Source organism: Rhinolophus hipposideros (assembly GCF_964194185.1).
Source record: "Rhinolophus hipposideros genome assembly, chromosome: 22".
NCBI lineage: Eukaryota > Metazoa > Chordata > Mammalia > Chiroptera > Rhinolophidae > Rhinolophus > Rhinolophus hipposideros.
In genome coordinates, this window is record NC_138068.1 from 34,327,200 (window position 1) to 34,345,796 (window position 18,597).

The 18,597-nt window shown below is 34.6% G+C and overlaps 1 protein-coding gene across 5 annotated transcripts in view; it reads left to right on the top strand.

Moving 5' to 3' along the window:
• Positions 1–18,597, top strand: part of MACROD2 (mono-ADP ribosylhydrolase 2) — a 2,186,605-nt gene that overhangs the window by 6,265 nt on the left and 2,161,743 nt on the right. For all 5 annotated transcript variants that reach the window (XM_081033481.1, XM_081033483.1, XM_081033484.1 and 2 more), the window contains exon 2: positions 993–1,109. In XM_081033481.1, the coding sequence (XP_080889607.1) occupies positions 993–1,109 (117 nt within the window). The remainder of the gene's footprint in view (positions 1–992; positions 1,110–18,597) is intronic.

Sequence of the window (18,597 nt, forward strand, 5' to 3'; positions counted from 1 at the left end):
ACTTACTTGTTTTAACCTGTAAATTTCCTCTTCATCTTCCCCCACCTTTAAAAAATTTTTCAATTGCAATTGATATTGAATATTATTTTGTATTAGTTTTAGGTGTACAGCAGGGTGATTAGACATGAAATATCCTTCTTACCTCTTCATGACAAAATTCTACCTATCCTCAGGAACCAGTATACACAACACCTCTTTTGGTGAACTTTTCCTGAAAAGGTTGTACAGTACAGTGGCTATTGGTATGTGCTGTAGTTTCTGATTAATGGAGATACCTAACTAGATTTTTAATGGAAATCTCTCTTTGGACAAACTGCTGAACTTTGATGTTCTTTATTTTCCGATCTATAAAATAGTAAAACTCATACTATCAATTTGCCGAGTTGTTGGAAAGATTGTTTTAATAAAATTATACATGTGAAGTACCTGGCACACAGTGAGTTCTTTATAAATGACGCCAACTATTATCAATTCTAAGATGCATTCAAAATTTTTTTTTAAATTTTGTAATCAAGATGTACATTGAAAGCATTGTTTAATCACTTCCACAAAGATATTATTAAATTGAAAGTGCACTTTTATTGTTGATGGCATCTTCGAATTAAGGAACTATCTTGGCTGCCTTTCTTGTGCTCTTAGCATTTGTACATACCTGTCTTAGGATTTTGGATTTTACTTATGTAGCTGTCATATTCATTTCCTCTTTTGTCTTGTGAAGGTTAAGGATCTCCTTTGTACTTGCAGTGTATAAACATAGCACCTGACACACAGTAGACTATCAGTAGATATTGATTGAAAAAGTTTCCTTTTTTCTTCCTTGCTATGTGGCATTAATCTGACACCTTTTATAGAATCATTAGAATTGGATTTTGCTGTTTCTCAAGCCCACGCCGATTTTTTGTGTGCTTTAACATAGTTAATATTTAAATTATAAAATAATTCTTGAACTTAAAAGTTAAATACAAATGGAGATTCTGCTTTTATTTTGCAAGAACGTTTACTGAAGATGACCTTAGAGGAGAGACGCAAAGAATACATAAGGGACTATGTTCCCCTGAACACCATCCTATCATGGAAGGAGGAGGTGAAGGGCAAGAGCCAAAATGATGGTAAGTTTCTCAGAAAACTTTTCAGATAGATATTGTGGCCATTTTTTATGACTTCTGTGGGACAATTTTTGACAAAAATTAATAACTGTCAGTCAACAAAGAGGTGACAGTTTTAGTATTTGAAATAATTGCTTGATTGCTATTTGTTTTTAGCAATTTATTGAATTATTTAAACTTAGAAAATTCTATTAACATAAATCGTGTTCTGAAATATACCACATTTATATTATGGTACTCTTTATAGGTACTTTTTAAAAACTTTTGCAGTAGTTCTTGGAGCAAATGGTATTAGGGATTGCTGATTTGGTGGTGTGGCCCTTTGAGTTTGTTTTTATTAAGTTTATTTACATAAGGTTTCTTCATGTTTAAGGATTGGATACTGTTGAAAGACAGTGTATCAGGAAGAATAGAGAAAAACCAAATAATGTTTCACCAAATAATTTTAGAGAAAAGTATATGTTTTGTGTAGTGTGGTTTTATGTCTACATATAAAATATTTATATGACAAATTTACTTTCTCTCGATGTCTTTATGACTTGATGAGAGTCTAGATTATTTGAGGGAAAATATATGTGTTAAAATATAAATGAAAATTTAAGTATTACAAAGTTTCATGGAAAAAATTCTAAACAACATAATAGATTTACTGTATGTTTGATACGCTCATCTCTGAAATAACAGCCATTGGTGTTAATGGTCTGGATGTGAAACTTAGAAGAAACAGGGTGCTTTTTAGGATACTTAACAGTTGGGAAAGAAGGGTAACTTTATGAAAGGGGCTTGGAACATGCTGATATCACAGGTTGTGGTCTGAATTATACAGTATGCTATCGCCCAGAACAAGAAGACTAACATGAAATTCCTAGAACAAAATCTGTGGGAAACAGCAGTAAGATTAAGTTTTGGTATGTGTGAAGAGAACACATTTACCTCAGAATCTGGACTTTAGACAGATTTTTGTTTTTTCTAGGAAGACAAATTGTGCGTTCTTTTAGTGGGTTCTTTAGTGGGTTCTTTTAGTCTGGTGGAAACGTGTGACCTTGGGCAAGTGTTCTAATGGGGTCATTGGACAAGCTGATTGGGATATACACATCTGACCTGCTGGCCTTGTGTCTTCAGTAAAGTTATTTTAAATACTTTAGTTTAAAATAACTACAAGCTATTTTAATAATGATTTACTTAAGACATCATTGAAAGAGTTGGTAGTGCTGTGTAATGTAAAGAATACAGAGCTAGAGATCAAAAGGACAGAATTCTGGGCCTTGTCTGACCTATGGCCAAGAGCTCCTTAATATTTGGGTTTCAGTTAATTCTTTTGTTTATAAGAAACTTGTGTTGACTATTTCAGCTTCTTCTTTTTTTTTTTTTAATGCTAGTAATTGTCTTTCTCCAGTGCTACATTCATCTTATTGTTTTTCTTGGTTGCAGTTTTAGCCGGTCAGTTTTCTAAGGATGCAGTCAGTATATGATGTTCTTTTTTAGAAAAAAATTTGCTTCCTGAGATAGAGGTGGATTCCTGTCGCTGCCATGACAATTGACACAACAGTAGTGATACCCAGGCTGCATTGCCCAATGTTGGGTTGTCTTACATCTGTGTAGAGGCTTGGTTTTTATGTTGGCTGCTTCTACTTGAACGTTCAGCATATAACAGTGTACGGTTGAACTGGGTTGTTAGACAACTCAATTTTGGATGTTTTTATAGATACTACACACCAAAATGTGTCCCCCAATCAGGAAAGATAACATTGAATAACATCTGACATTGTTATTCCTTATCGAGATCCTATATATTTAATCCTGTCTCCCAAAATGAGCTTTATAAGTGATTTACACTGCTCTATGTATTGCAGTTTTTCCTTCTTGCTTTTTGAATGTGAAAAGTCTTCATGAGGAACTAGGTGATATGATCAAAATTGTATTTCTGTTAATGTTTTATTCTTTTCAACTGGTGTTACTTACTCCTCTCTGTTGTGATCTAGAAATTGGTAACAGGCTTCTTCTTTTTTCATGAAACAGAATGGCTCATTCTACAAATAATAACTGTTAATTTTTTTGCATAATATATATTTTTCATAAGTATTTTCTTCCAATGTTACTCATCCAGGATTGTCTACAATAATATACTGGTCAAGAGAATTTTAGTATTTTAGCAGTTTGAAAGGTCTTTTAAAAATAAAAATTAAAAAATCATAAAAGACAACTATAGATATAGATATATTTGTATATTTTATTTTGAAATGTTTAAGCTTATGAACTGCTTATAAATGTATCTATAAGTAAGTATTGATATTTATAATAGTTTTCATTTTTTAAGTATGAGATTTCAAATTAAGTTCCAAGAAAAGATAATTTATAATTCTTTGTCACATAGTTTCTGATTTGTAGGAATGAACAGTATTAATTGGACTAGCACAATGTACCGTTAATAATTTAGTTTATTATTATCTTTGTTTTCATAGAAGGCCATTGATCTTGATATCCATGATTACATGGAAAATTCTCAAGCTATTGTTTTTAAATGTTTTTCTTACTTTTCTCAGTTTTCTTTTACTTTAATTAAATTCTTCTTGTTTTTATAAATGTAGTGTAAAGTTTAAGAGGGGAGTGGCCGAATGCATTTGTCATAATTTTGATTTTAAATTGACCTAACAAAAGGAAACCAAAAATTGCCAAAGAATATAAAATCAGTGTTTCTATAGAAAGGAGGAAGCCAGTATATAATATTTTTACTTTGATTTACTACTTTGGTAGTAGTATTGGAAAGCTGTGGATCAGAAGTGGAAAAAAATGGTAGATGATTACCAAGACAAAAATCCATTTGCTTATTCATGTTCATATTTATCAAATACTATTAGTAAATATCTAGAATTATATGCTTCTACTTACTTTTTCCTCTGTATTAATAATTATGTAATAATTATATTTCATTTGTTAGTTGCTCTGTTGTAGGGAATTTAAAAATGCTTTCTCTCTTATTATACTGTCTTTAGTACCTGGAATTGTGCCTTGTGTAGGTGGGCTCAATCAATATGTTAAGTAAGAATGCCTTGGACATTTACAGTCTACACAGGACAGTTCTTTCTTTTAAAAAATTTTTTTTTCAAACTTCAAGATGAACATTTAGAAACATATAAAAATAGAGAGTACAATGAATTTTTATGCACCTATTACTCAATTTCAACAGTCAGTACATGGCCAGTTTTATTTTATCTATACCAGAGCTCCCTGCACCTTTCTTCCAGACTATTTTGAAGCAATTCCTGTACATCATATCAATTTTATATGTAAGTATATGTAAATATGCATATGCATGTATCTTTAAAACAACACATGTTGTTTTAATATAACCATAATACTATCATCATACACAAATTAACAATTTTTTAATATAATTAAATATCCAGTTAGGATTCACATTTCCCATATTGTCATAAAGGGTTTTCCTTTTTTGTACAGTTGGTTTTCTTGAGTCAAGATCTAAACAAGGTCCACATATTGTTTTTAATTGTTATATTATCTAAGTCTCTTTTAATCTGTAGTTCTTTTCTCTGCCCTTTTCCCCCTTTGTAATTTACTTTATGCATAAAGTAGATATTTGTCTTACTGAGTAGTTCACAGTTTGCTGACTGTCTCTCTGGGGTGTCACTTAACACATTCCTCTATCACCTATGGTTCTTATGAGCTGGTAATTAAATTCAGGGGCTTGATCAGACTTGGGTTTAAGTTTCTTTGAAAGAATACTTTATAGACTATTGTACATTCTTTTGCATAATATCAGAAGTCACATAATGTCTGCTTATCTCTCTCTCTCTCTGTGGTGATAAGACTGATCACTAACTAGTTCAAGTATTGTCAGGCTAATCACCCGTTGTAAAGTTCCATATCAATTTTTCACTTAATGGTTTTTCAGTAGCTACTGATGATCATTGCTTAGATCCATTATTTCATTAGGAGTTCAAAACAGTGTTATTCAAATTTTATCATTCATTCTTCATTTAGTGGTGGACTTCTGTAAAGAACTTTCTCTTATCAACTTTTTTGTTTTCGTGTAGTACAGTGTATATAGAAAAGACAGAATAGCTAGATTTCCTCTTTCTTAACAAGTTTTCAGATTGAGTTGGTTCCCTGAAACTTGAAATGACTGAACAGTTAGGAAAATGGTATTTAGAACAGGATGGAACTCACTAGGGATAAAAAAATTGGAAAGGAATGTTTCCTGTTTAATCATTTGATATTGATCCCTTTTAGTATTATATTCAGTTTGAGCACTATAGTTTAAAAGTGAAATAATCTGTAGAAGCAGAAGGCGGCTTAGCGCAAACCACTCTAGCTTCTTAGATATAAATTTTTATTTTTAGTGGGCAGTGATTTTCCCCAAACACCTTAGCTTCTTAGATACAAATCTTTTATTTTGAGTGGGTAGTAATTCCCCCCATTACATGATTTTAAAATGAATTTAATTAAAAAAACAAATCTATTTTGCCCCAAGTAACTAAGACCACTCTGGTTTATTCTTTAAATAATTATTTGTGAAGCTTCCATTCCCCGCAAAGATGTTGTGTAAGTAAAATTTGTATTACAGACATTTTTCATTTTGGAAGTGAAGATTAGGATAAAGGCTGAAATTCTAAAATGGCCTAAACTCCTTTATGATCTGGCCTTTCTCCTCTTTGGCCTCTTATTATACCACTTTTTTTTCTTGTGTTCTCTGCATTTGGCACACTAATGCAATGGTTTAGTCAAACATTTGTGAAGTAAGGTTGAATTCTAAAACGGAGAAAAGAAGAATATGAAGTTATATAGGAAATCATGGTTCATTACATGGTTTTGTTTTTTTCCTCTGCCTTTATTTCACTCAGTCTTTTAAACTATTTTTCAAGATTATTTTAATAACTCATAAATAAGTTTTATTGTGCATTGCAGTGTGTACCGCTAAGTATAATGTGTATTGTCCTTGTATTTAAGCTTGTTTTTAAAATAATGTACTAGAAACAAAAAAAGTACGCTTTTTTGATATATATAAAGATGACTTGGAGTTGAGACCTCAAGATGAAAAGTTCTTACTGTGTATTTTGTAAGTCTGTAAATTCACCACAGATTCTACTAGTTTTCTTTTTAACCCATTAAATGAATTATACTATTAAGTATGGATTTTACTTAAATACATTTTGGTCAATGTAGACAGATACTTTGTGATAGGTTATCTTTATTTTTTATTTCCACCCCCATCTTAATTGTCTTTCTATATGAAAGAGTCTTTATAAAGTCTCTGCCTTTTTTTCTGAAATATGTAGTTACTAAATTTTCATATAAGTATTCAAAACACGGATTTAAATACAGTTTACTGTTTTAATTAAGTCTTTGATTTAGAACCAAGTTGAGAATTACTGATGAAACAAGTACCAAATTACAGATAATAAATATAGTTCAACAAAAGTTCATATGCCTGGCCATATACATGCTATGACAGAAGACATATGTGCTTTTGGAGTATTGGAAATAATTGAGGTTTAATTTGGTTTGTCTCTAGGGTAAACCATGGATTTCAGATTGCTGGTTGTTCCCTAGAGATTGTACTCTTATACAAGTACGCATATATTCAGTGTTTTAAGAATCCAGACTACCCCAACATGTAGGGGGTTCTGTCATCAAATTTAGATTTGAGATTGTGTTTGCCATATGAAAATAACAGTTAGAGATTTTCCATATTTTATAATTCTCTTGTATTCATGATTCTGTTTGAATAAAAAACTTTATTATTTTGGTCTTGTAAATTGAGGCTTAATGTTAACCCATCAGACATATAATAATGGGAATGACTTCCATTATTTTGATTTATGTATCTCCATGTTAACTCAGGGAATGCAAAAGTTTTGGGATTAAACATGTCTGGCATCAAATTCCAATTGTGCTATTATATACCCTAGTCAAAGAACCTGTAATCTCCCTATGTTGTCTCTTTATATGTTAGTTACCACACAGGGGCTGTTTATTTCTCCTCCCTAAGGTTGCCATGAAAATTAATTGAGAGAGGGCATCAATGGGCATAGGTAACTCCAAAGCTCTCATTCCAGAATGCACCTTCCTCTTGCATGAAACATCTTATGACTTGGTATTTACTACTCCTACTCTTATTTATCCTCTTAGCAATGTATATAATACAAAATGTATTTTTTTCTGTATGCTTGTACATGTACAGTTTGAATTTGTACTGTTTGCTTTAGAAGGTAGGAACTGCCTGTGACTGCTTTAGTAGTTTTGGTAAGCATGCTAAGTACAGTTACAACTGATCAAGGAAGATGTTTTTAAAGACAATTGTGTCTTTTACAAATAATACAAAAATATTATATAGTCTGTAGTAGCTTATTCTTCCTCTTATTCAGGTGATATGTGGCTGGACAGAGATAAAAATGTTTACCTGGCAGTTTACTAGACATATGCTTATCTCATCTAAAGTAACTAGTTCAAATGTCCAGTAACATGACTTGGTCCGTAAGTGTTTTTAAAATCTGTTCAACCATTAAAAGTGTACAATTTAGTGGCTTTAAGTACATTTAAAATGTTGTACAACCATCACCAGTACTCATTTCCAAAATTTTTTTTTTTTCCTAAATAGAAACTCTGTACCCATTAAATAATAACTTCCCATTCTCTCTTCTCACCCAGCTTCTGGTAATCTCTATTTTATTTTCTGTCTCCATAAATTTGCCTGTTCTAGATGTATATAGATGTATATAGATGTATAAGAAGAACCACACAATACTTTTCCTTTATCTTTGGCTTATTTCACTGAGCATACTGCTTTCTAGGTTCATCCATATTGTAGCATGTTTCAGAATTTCATTCTTTTTTAAGGTTGGATAATATTCCACTGATACACACCCACCACATTTTGTTTATTCATCTATAAAGAAGATGGGATTGTTTCCATTTTTTGGCCGTTGTGAATATTGCTGCTGTGAAAATCTGTTTGAGTCTTTGTTTTCATTTCTTTTGACTGTATACTAGAAGTGCAATTGCTGGACCGTATGTATGATAATTCTGTTTAACTATTTGAGGAATCACAAAACTTTTCCACAGTGGCTGTATCATTTTATTCTCCATCTGCAATGCATAGGGGTTCCTCCATATTCTTCACAATGCTTCTTATTTTCTGTTTTTCCTTTTCTAAGAAAAAAATAAGAATTGTTTCTTACAGCAATATTTTGTAGTTTTCAGTGTACAAATCTTTCACCTTCTTGGTTAAGTTTATTACTAAGTATTTTATTCTTTTTCATGCTATTATGAATGGAATTATTTTTAGAATTCCCTTATTGATTGTTCATTGCTAATATATACAAATAGAACTGATCTTTGTGTGTTGATTTTGTATCATCTACATATTTGATCATGTCATCTGTGAACAAAGATAATTTTAGTTCTTCCTTTCAAATACAAAGGTGTACATTCCTTTTAAGCGCCTGTTGACTTCAGTTTGTATTTTGTTGAGGATTTTTGCATAGTTATTCATAAAGGGATATTGGTCTGTAGTTTTGTTGTACAGGCATACCTCGTTTTATTGCACTTCAGTTTATCATGCTTTACAGATGTTGCTTTTTTTTTTTTTTTTTTTTACAAATTGAAGGTACGACCCTCCACCAGCAAAAAGATTACAACTTTATTGTGATACTTTATTGCGGTGGTCTGAACCCTCAATATCTCCGAGGTATGTCCATAGTGTCTTTTTCTGGCTTTGGTATTGGATATTGCTGGTTATGTAGAAGGAAAGTGTTCCCTCCTCTTCAATTTTTTTGGAAGAGGTGAGAAAGATTAGTCTTAATTCTTTGAATGTTCTGTACAATTCACCAATGATACTTTCTGGTCCTAGTATTTTTCTTAGTTGGAAAGTTTTTGATTACTGATTCAATCTCTTTACTAGTTATAGGTCTACTCAGATCCTAGGTATTTGTCTATGTCATCTAGATTATCCAATTTATTGGTGTATAATTGTTCATGGTATTCTTTTATAATCCTTTTTATTATATAAAATGGGTAGTCGTATTCCTACTTTTATTTCTGTAATTAGTAATTTTGGTCTTCACTCTTTTTTTCTTAGTATAGCTAAAGGTTTGTCAATTTTGTTTCACTTTCCAAAAAGGTGGTCCTCAGTTTTAGGATCTATTTAAGTATATATCTTTATACCTGTATATTTTCCTCTTAACACTGTTTTTGCTGCATGCCATAAATTTTGATTTTTTGTGTTTTTATTTGTCTGTATTTTCTGTTTTTGTATTTTTTGCCCATTGTTCAAGAATGTGTTGTTTAATTTGTACACATTGTTAATATTCTAATTTTCTGTTACTGATTTCTAGTTTCATTTCATTATGATTAGAAAAGAGCCTTTGTATGATTTCAGTGTTTTTAAATTTATTGACACTTGTTTTGTGGCATAGCATCCTGGTTAATGTTCCATGTGCATTTGAGAAAAATGTTATTGTTGTTTACAGTGTTCTCTATATATCTGTTAGGTCCATTTGATTTACAGGTCTATTTTGATTTATAGGTCTATATATCAATTTTCTTACTGATCTTCTGTCTTTTTTTTTTTTTTTTAAGATTTTATTGGAGAAGGGGAGCAGGACTTTATTGGGGAACAATGTGTACTTCCAGGACTTTTTTTTTCCAAGTCAAGTTGTTGTCCTTTCAATCTTAGTTGTGGAGGGTACAGCTCAGCTTCATGTCCAGTTGCTGTTGTCAGTTGCAGGGGGCGCAGCCCACCATCCCTTGTGGGAGTCGAACCGGCAACCTTGTGGTTGAGAGGATGCACTCCAACTAACTGAGCCATCCGGGAGCTCAGTGGCAGCTCAGCTCAAGGTGCTATGTTCAATCTTAGTTGCAGGGGGCACTGCCCACCATCCCTTGCGAGACTCAAGGAATTGAACTGGCAACCTTGTGGTTGAGAGCCCACTGGCCCATGTGGGAATTGAACTGGCAGCCTTCAGAGTTAGGAGCATGGAGCTCCAACCACCTGAGCCACCCGGCCGGCCCTGGGTTTTTTTTTTTTTTTTTTTTTTTTTTTAAGACTTTTATTTATTTTTTAAGCGTGCTTTTCCAGGACTCAGCTCCAAGTCATGTAGTTGTTTTAATTTATTTGTGGAGGGCGCAGCTCATAGTGGCCCATAGGGGCATCAAACCAGCAACCTTATTGTTAAGAGCACCGCGCTCTAACTAACTGAGCTAACTGGCCGCCCCATCTCGGTTTTTATCCAATATTGAAAGTGGGATATTCAAATCTTTTTTACTGTGGAATTATATTTCTCCCTTTAATGTTGCTTCATACAATTTGGGGGTCTGTTTAGTGCTTATATAGTCATAATTGTTTATATCGTCTTGATGAATTGACCTTCAATATATAATATCCTTTATCTCTTGTAACAGTTTTTGACTTAAAGTCTATTTTGTCTAATATTAGCTCTCTTTTGGTTTCTATTTGCACGGAATATCGTTTTACTTTTAACCTATTTACATCTTTAGTGAGTCGCTTGTGGACAGTATATAGATTTTTTTTCCCCATTCTGCCAATCTCTGTCTTTTGATTGGAGAGTTTAACCATTTATTTTCCAAGTAATTACAGATAAGTAAGAATTTACCTCTGCCATTTGGCTATTTGTTTTCTGTATGTCTTAAAACTTTTTTGTCCCTCATTTCATCCATTACTGCCTTCTTTTATGTTTAGTTGATTTTTTTGTTAGTGACATCCTCCTGCTCACATTCTGCTACTGATGTAACAAATTGCAGGTTAATATATTGTGTGCCCAGTCACAAAGATTTTTTTATGCATTTGTCTTTTAAATATAATGAAAATAGAAAGTGGAGTTTACAAACCAAAATTACAATAATACTAGCTTTCATATTTGCCCATTTATTTATCTTTATAGGATCTTTATTTCTTCATTTGGCTTCAAGTTACTATCTAGCATGCTTTCATTTCAACCTGAGAGACTCCTATTAGCACTTTTTAGGTCTAGTGGTAATGAACTCTGGTAACTGTTTTGTTTATCTGTGAAGGTGTTTATTTCTCCCTCATTCTGGAAGGACAGTTTTGCTGAATATAGAATTCTCAGCTGACAGTTTTTTTCTTTTAGCCCTTTAAACATATCATTCCCATTTCTTTCCCTTCTAGTTTCCAATGTTTTTGATGAGAAATCAACTGATAATTTTATTAGGGATCCCTTGTACGTGATGAGTCACTTCTTGCTGCTTTCAAGATTCTCTCTGTCTTAGTTCTTTGACTGTTTATATTGTGTGCTGGTCTGAGTTTCTGAATTTATATGACTTGGAGTCTGTTGAGCTTTTTTAATTTATAGATTGATGTCCTTCATTAAATTTGGGCACTTTTGTCCATTATTTCTTCAAATTATTTTTCTGCCTTTTTCTCTCCTGAGACTTATATAAGGCATAAGTTAGTTTACTTGATGGTGTCCCTCAAATTCCTTATGCTCTGTTCACTTTATTCTTTTTTCTTTATGTTCTTCAGACTTGATATTTCAATTCTCTTATCTTCAAGATTGCTGATTCTTTATTCTGGCTGCTTGTTCTGTTGAACCCCTCAAATGAAGTTTTCATTCTCAGTTATATAGAGCTTTTTAACTCTAGAATGTCTGTTTTATTCTTTTATAATTTCTATGTTGATCTTCTCATTATGCTCACACATCTTTTTCTTGATTTTCTTTTGAAGGTGGTTGTCTAAAGGTTATTGTCTAGTAAGTCTGAAATGTCTGGGCTTCTTCTGAGATTATTTCTGTCAATTTTGTTTGAATGGACTTTTTTATTTTGTTGTATGCCTTTTGATATTTTGTTGAAAAGTGGGCATTTGATTCTTGTAATGTGGTAACTCTGGAAATAAAATTCGTTCTCTTCTCCTGTTTTTAAAATTGTTGAAGGCTGTAGTAATTCTTTTATTTTGAGACTATTCCAAATTATTTTTGCATAGACTCGTCCTTGTCATCTGTGATAAATAAAATCTCTCTTCCTTTAGTTGGTGTTCAGCTCAGTTTTCTTTTTTTTTTTTAAGGAATTTCTTTAAGAATTCTCCCAGATTTTTGCAGATTAGTTCTATGCTTGGACACTCCTTCAGTGCTTAGCTAGCCTTCCTCTGAATTGAAGGATCATCTTGAGGTGCAAGCTTAAGGTCTCCTCAGATGTTTTCTGAGTACTCGTAGATATTCAGTCTGGACAGGCACACGACTTTCTGAATTCCCCTATATATGTGGCTGCTTTTGAATGTTCTTATTTTCCAAAGAGTCTCACCCCAACTTCTCCTTTGGGTATTACATGATCTGTTGTATATCCACCCCTAATCTTGCCTCAGTCTGTAATTGAATCTGTAATTGCCTAACAACTTTTATGAGTGTGCCTGCTAATCTTCCACCTTAGTTTTGAGTTAGGTGTAATAGAGATAAATGCCTTGCATCAGTTTTTCAGGTATCTCCAGATAGGTTAGAACAGACGTACACAGTAATTTGCAGAAAGGTTCTTTTGGTGGATAGGAAGGACTAAGAACCAGATTGCAGCCGCTTCAAGACTGTACTGGGGAGGAGGTGGGGCAAGGATGAGTAAAGATGCTACAATAGTTGCCTATTGTTTTGAAGATGGGTTTTTTTCTTGATTGTGTGTTTGCTTGATTTCTGCAGACCTTTAACTGTTTTCCAGAATTTCAAAAACTTGATACAGATAGTTTTTGCATATTGTTTTTGATGTTTTTGTGGGCAAATGAGAGCTTGGAGCTACCTGGTCCACCTTTTTGCTTGAACTGTATAATTTCAAATGTGAAAACCAACTGTGTTAGTTTGGCTGCAGCAGCTGCTTTAACAAATTAACCCTCAAGTTCATTTGCTTAATCAGATTGTAGTTTATCTAACAGTCCAGAGTGGGTGTTCATAATTGGTGTTGGTGGAGAAGAAGTGGTAGTGGAGGTTGGGTTGGGGGATATGAGTGTGTGTGTGTGTGTGTGTGTGTGTGTGTGTACGCGCGCGAGCACGTGCACAACCCTGCACATGCATGGAGACATTTGGTTTTCACATAGTTCTTTTGAGATAGAGATGATGGAGCCTATGTTTTCTTTAACGTGTTGCTTCTAAGGTTTCCCCGGAGAACCTTAGGGAGGAGGGGAAAGAGCATGATTGCATCAGAGGTTTTTATGAGCTAGGTCTGGAAATGGTGCATCTGACTTCAACTCACATATCTCAGGCTAGATCTCAGCCACATTTAATCATAAGAGAGGCAGAGAAATGTAATCTAGTTATATGCTCAGGAAGAGGATAAAACTGAAAACTGGTCTTGGTGAATAGCTAATAATTTCTACTATGCCAACCATGCACAGAGCTTCCTTGGACTACTATGTTTTATTGACTGAGCTGTAAGAAGCACCATTATTTTATATTTTACTAAGGAAGGGAGAAGAAAGCATTACCAATTAAATCATTACACAATGCTTTCTAACCACTCTGATCTCTTTCAATAAATATAAAATAAAATTATTTTAGATTTACTCAGTTATACACTTTATGATATATCATCCTTGAACAAACTTTGGAAGGCAACTATGAACGATATAAATTGGTTTAGGTCATGTTAAAACTTAGGTCATCTTTGCACTCAAGATTTCAATTCTTCTGAATCATTTTGGTCACTTAGAGTTGTTGTTGTGTTTTTCTAAAACATTATTTTTTGTGCAGTTGGGAGAGTTGGTGATATAGCACTACTTAAAAATGCACTCTACTTTTGTCTGGGATTTTCTTCTACACCACTGATATCTATTCTGCAAGTTTTAATGTTGGCAAATTCTTGATCTTACCAGATGGTATTAATGAAACATTTTCAACCAATTATTAGGACTCATGTTCTTTCTTTAAATGGTCATTGAATGGATTGTTGCCTGAAATGTCCAGAGGTTGCAGTTGTCTAATTAATATCATCAGAAATGGTAAATAAGATCTTACGTACATAGGCGATGAAGACTGTCATGACCACCACCTCCCCAGCAGCAACTGTAAATATTTTTAATTGTAAGGCATCTGCAAGTTTCAGAGATGTTAAATTTTTTTTAAAGGTACCTTAGAATTGAAGATATATAGTATGTTTAGTTTGATTTGAAATTCAAGTTTTTCTTTTAAAGTTTTGGATTTTTTTTCTAGACTGCTGAAGATACTATTAGGCTGGTTCAAAAGTAATTGTTGTTTAAAAGGTTAAAAATAATTTCAAAAACTGCAATTACTGTAATACCTCAGTTTTCAAATGTCTCTGTGGATGAACATTTCGGTTTACAAATGCCATAAACCCGGAAATAAATGCTTTGATTTTCGAACACGCCTCGGAAGTTGAACATGTCATACGGCTTCCCCTGAGTGCAAGATCCTGAGGCCTAGCTGTCGGCTGTTGAGTCCTGAGCACCCATGCACGGAGGTGATATTTGGGCTTATTTGGTGGCTGTGTGCAATCAATCTATGCTCATCTCATCTCAGGAACCCTCTTGCAACCAATTTGTTTTTGTGACTATGTGGAACCCAGTGCATCAATCTGTGTTCAGCTAATCTCAGGAGCTCTGTTGTAACAATTTGTTTTTGTGACTGTGTGGAACCCAGTGCATCAATCTGTGTTCATCTAATCTAAGTAGTCCTCTTGCAGCAATCTGTGTTTGTGACTGTGTGCAATCAATCTGTGTTCATGTCATCTCAGGAGCTCTCTGTCAATCACCCCTTGCTGTGAGGAATGGATAAAAGCTGCAAAGCCAAGAGAATCATTTAGAGAACAACAATAAAGGTGAAGAAGGAAATTATTTCCAAGCATGAAAGTGGTGTCTGTGTATGTGATCTGGCAACACAATTTGGTATTGCCAAATCTATAATTTGTACCATCTTAAAAAATAAAGAAGCCATTAAAGGAGCCAATGTTGCAAGAGGTGTTAAAACACAAGACAAAGAACACAGACAATTGAAGAAGTAAAAAAATTGCTTTTCATATGGATAAATGAAAAACAGTTGGCCGGTGACAGCATTTCTGAGAGCATAATTTGTGAAAAAGCTTTACATTTACATGCTGACCTCATCAAAAACACCCCTGGAACAAGTGCTGAGAGTGATATTTTCAAGGCAAGTAGAGGGTGATTTTGAAAAGTTTAAGAGGAGAAGTGGCATACACAATGTGATGGACATGGTGAAGCTGCCAGTGCGAACAAAGAAGACACTGACCAATTTGTTTTGGAATTTAAAGATTATGTAGAGGCAGAGGGTTTCCTTCCCCAACAAATTTTCAACTATGATGAGACAGGCCTCTTTTGGAAGAAAATGCCAAAGGGGACCTACCTAACAAAGGAGGAGAAATCATTGCCAGGACACAAGCCCATGAAAAACAGGCTAACCCTTTTATTTTGTGGGACTGCAAATGGGGATTTTAAGTTGAAGCCTTTGCTAGTCTACCATTCTGAGAACTCCAGGGTATTTAAGAAAAGCAATGTCATAAAAAGTAAATTTCATGTGATGTGGAGGGCAAAGAGCAAAGCTTCGGTAACTAGGCAGTTTTTCATTGAGTGGGTTCATGAAGTGTTTGGGCCAAGTGTAAAAAAATACCTCCAAGACAAAAATCTTCCATTGAAGTGCTTGCTTGTTATGGATAATGCTCATCCCCAGGCTTAGAGGATGAGTTGATGGAAGAGTTCAGTTTTATCAACGTAAAGTTTTTGCCCCTCAACACGACTTCTCTCATCCAGCCCATGGGCCCGCAGGCCATATCTAATTTTAAGAAGCTTGTTACACCAAAGCACTGTTCCAAAGGCGCTGTGAGGTGACCTCGGACACAGAGCTAACCCTCAGAGAGTACTGGAAGAATCATTTCAATATCCTACATTGCTTACATCTCATTGACAAAGCATGGGGGGATGTCTCACAGAACAATGAAGTCAGCATGGAGGAAACTGGCCAGACGCTGTCCCTGAACGTGTATTTGAGGATGTTGAAGAGGACGCTATTGTTGAGGATGTTGTGTCTCTGGGAAAGTCCATGGGCTTGGAAGTGAGTAGTGATGATGGAGGAGTTAGTGAGGACCACCAGGCTAAACTCACCACAGAAGAACTTCAGCACATTCTGATGGAGCAGCAACAGGCGGCAGTTGAGGAATTGTCTTCAGAGGAGGAGGGAACACAAAGTGTTTCTACTGCACTTATCAAAGAAATGTGTGCAGAAGGGGTTGAAGTGCAAATTTTTGTTGAAAAATATCACCCTGATAAAGCTGCTGTAAGTCATGCCATTAACACTTTCAATGATGCTATGTCTCACTTTAGACAAATTTTAATACATCGGAAAAAGCCAATGTCAATTGAAAAATTTTTAGTGAGGAAAAGATCCAGTGAGGGGCCGGCCCGGTGGCTCAGGCGGTTAGAGCTCTATGCTCCTAACTCCAAAGGCTGCCAGTTCGATTCCCACATGGGCCAGTGGGCTCTCAACCACAAGGTTGCCAGTTCAATTTCTTGAGTTCTGCAAGGGATGGTGGGCTCCGTCCCCTGCAACTAAGATTGAATATGGCACCTTGAGCTGAGCTGCCGCTGAGCTCCCGGATGGCACAGTTGGTTGGAGGGCAGGCATCCTCTCAACCACAAGGTTGCAGGTTTGACTCCCGCAAGAGATGGTGGGCTGCGCCCCTTGCAACTAGCAACGGCAACTGGACCTGGAGCTGAGCTGCGCCCTCCACAACTAAGACTGAAAGGACAACAACTTGAAGCTGAACGGCACCCTCCACAACTAAGATTGAAAAGACAACAACTTGACTTGGAAAAAAAAAGTCCTGGAAGTACACACTGTTCCCCAATAAAGTCCTGTTCCCCTTCCGCAGTAAACTCTTTTTAAAAAAATTATTAAAAAAAAAAAAGATCCAGTGAGTCTAAGCCAGGTGTCAGTGGTGTAAAAAAATCAAGGGAAGGAATGGCAGGAGAGGAGTCACCTACAGTGATTATGGAAGCGGGCTACAGAACACCTGAACAACAGTCACCTGTTGTGATTATTGAAGGAGACCCCCCATCCAAACCATGACTTTCATCATTGCAGGTAAGAAAAAAATTACGTTTTCATTTTTATCATCTACAATACTGTTTTTACATTGTGTTTATTTATTATTGCTTTTATAGTAGTCTATTGTGTTTATTGCTTTAATTGTGTATCATATAATGTATCTCTGGTATCATTAGATAGTAAAAGTAATGCTAAATTGCTGTTTTAGGGGTTGATTTTAAAGGTCTGGAATGGATTAATCCATTTTGCATTACTTTGTATGGGAAACCGCGCCTCGGTTTTCAAATGTTTCAGAACTTGAACAGTCTTCCGGAACGAATTACATTAAAAAACCGAGGTACCACTGTACTTTTGCACCAACTTAATAGTCCTTTGAAGTTAAAATTAATTGCATTTTAGTTCATCCAGTTCTTTAGTTTGGAAAAGGAGATGAAGTGAGGGATAAGATGGATCAGCTGTTTGGAGCATTAGCTTAAAGTTTATGAGAATCTGATTTTAGAACGATACAAGAAAACTTTTAAACACTATTAGTTTCTTCTGAATAGAATGGACTCTCTATCACAGCACATTTTTTGTCTTTGGAAGTGTTTAGAAAGGTTCTGGATGAAAATCAGTTAAACATAGTTAAAAAACCACTTTCTGCACTGGGAGGTAATTGAACAAGATGTTTTCTAACATGTCTTTCTGACTATTGAGATTCTTATTCTAAAATGATAGAATTTTGTGTAAGTGGTCTTCCCTTCTCTGATCTCTGACAGTGTAATTTATCAGTACTTTCTGCTGGTGATTGGAACACCAGTGTTTTTTTTTCCCTAATGTAAGACAGACAACTAAATGCAGATCACTGTTGTGTTTCTAATTAAGTGATTAAACATGCCAAGCCAAGGCATTCTTTGAAACACTAGCACAATGGGAGCATGGTTTCAAGGAACAGTACTTTTTTTCTTTGCAGATTTCACTGCAAAATATTGTTACTTGATTTTCCTGGATGTACAGGAAAATTCTTATTGTTGGTTCTCTCCAGGTTTAGTTGGTGGAAGAGGCTACTGGGAATTTTATTTTTAATTAGAAAAAAGGCTTATGGAAATGACCCGTCTTCCTTCCCTCTTTATTGTTAACGAAGTACTTGTGGCCAGACTCTTTGGAATTATCTGTACTTAAACAGCTAAATAAGGAAACTTCTGGCTGTGTGCTAGTGGCTCAAATGGCCATTACTAGGATTGTCTGCATTACCTTTGGGGAGCAAATTAAATAGATGAAGGGCAACCAACTTTTAGGAAGAGAGATAGGCATCGATATGTCTTTTTCTTATTTTCTTCCATGCGCCCAAAACTATATGTTATCTGAGATTTACTGAAAAGTGACATAGTGAATATAACACTCTTGAGTTTAGTTTTGACCAATTGCTAATAGCTCCAGGGTTGGATTTTAAAGGCTATTTAACTGTG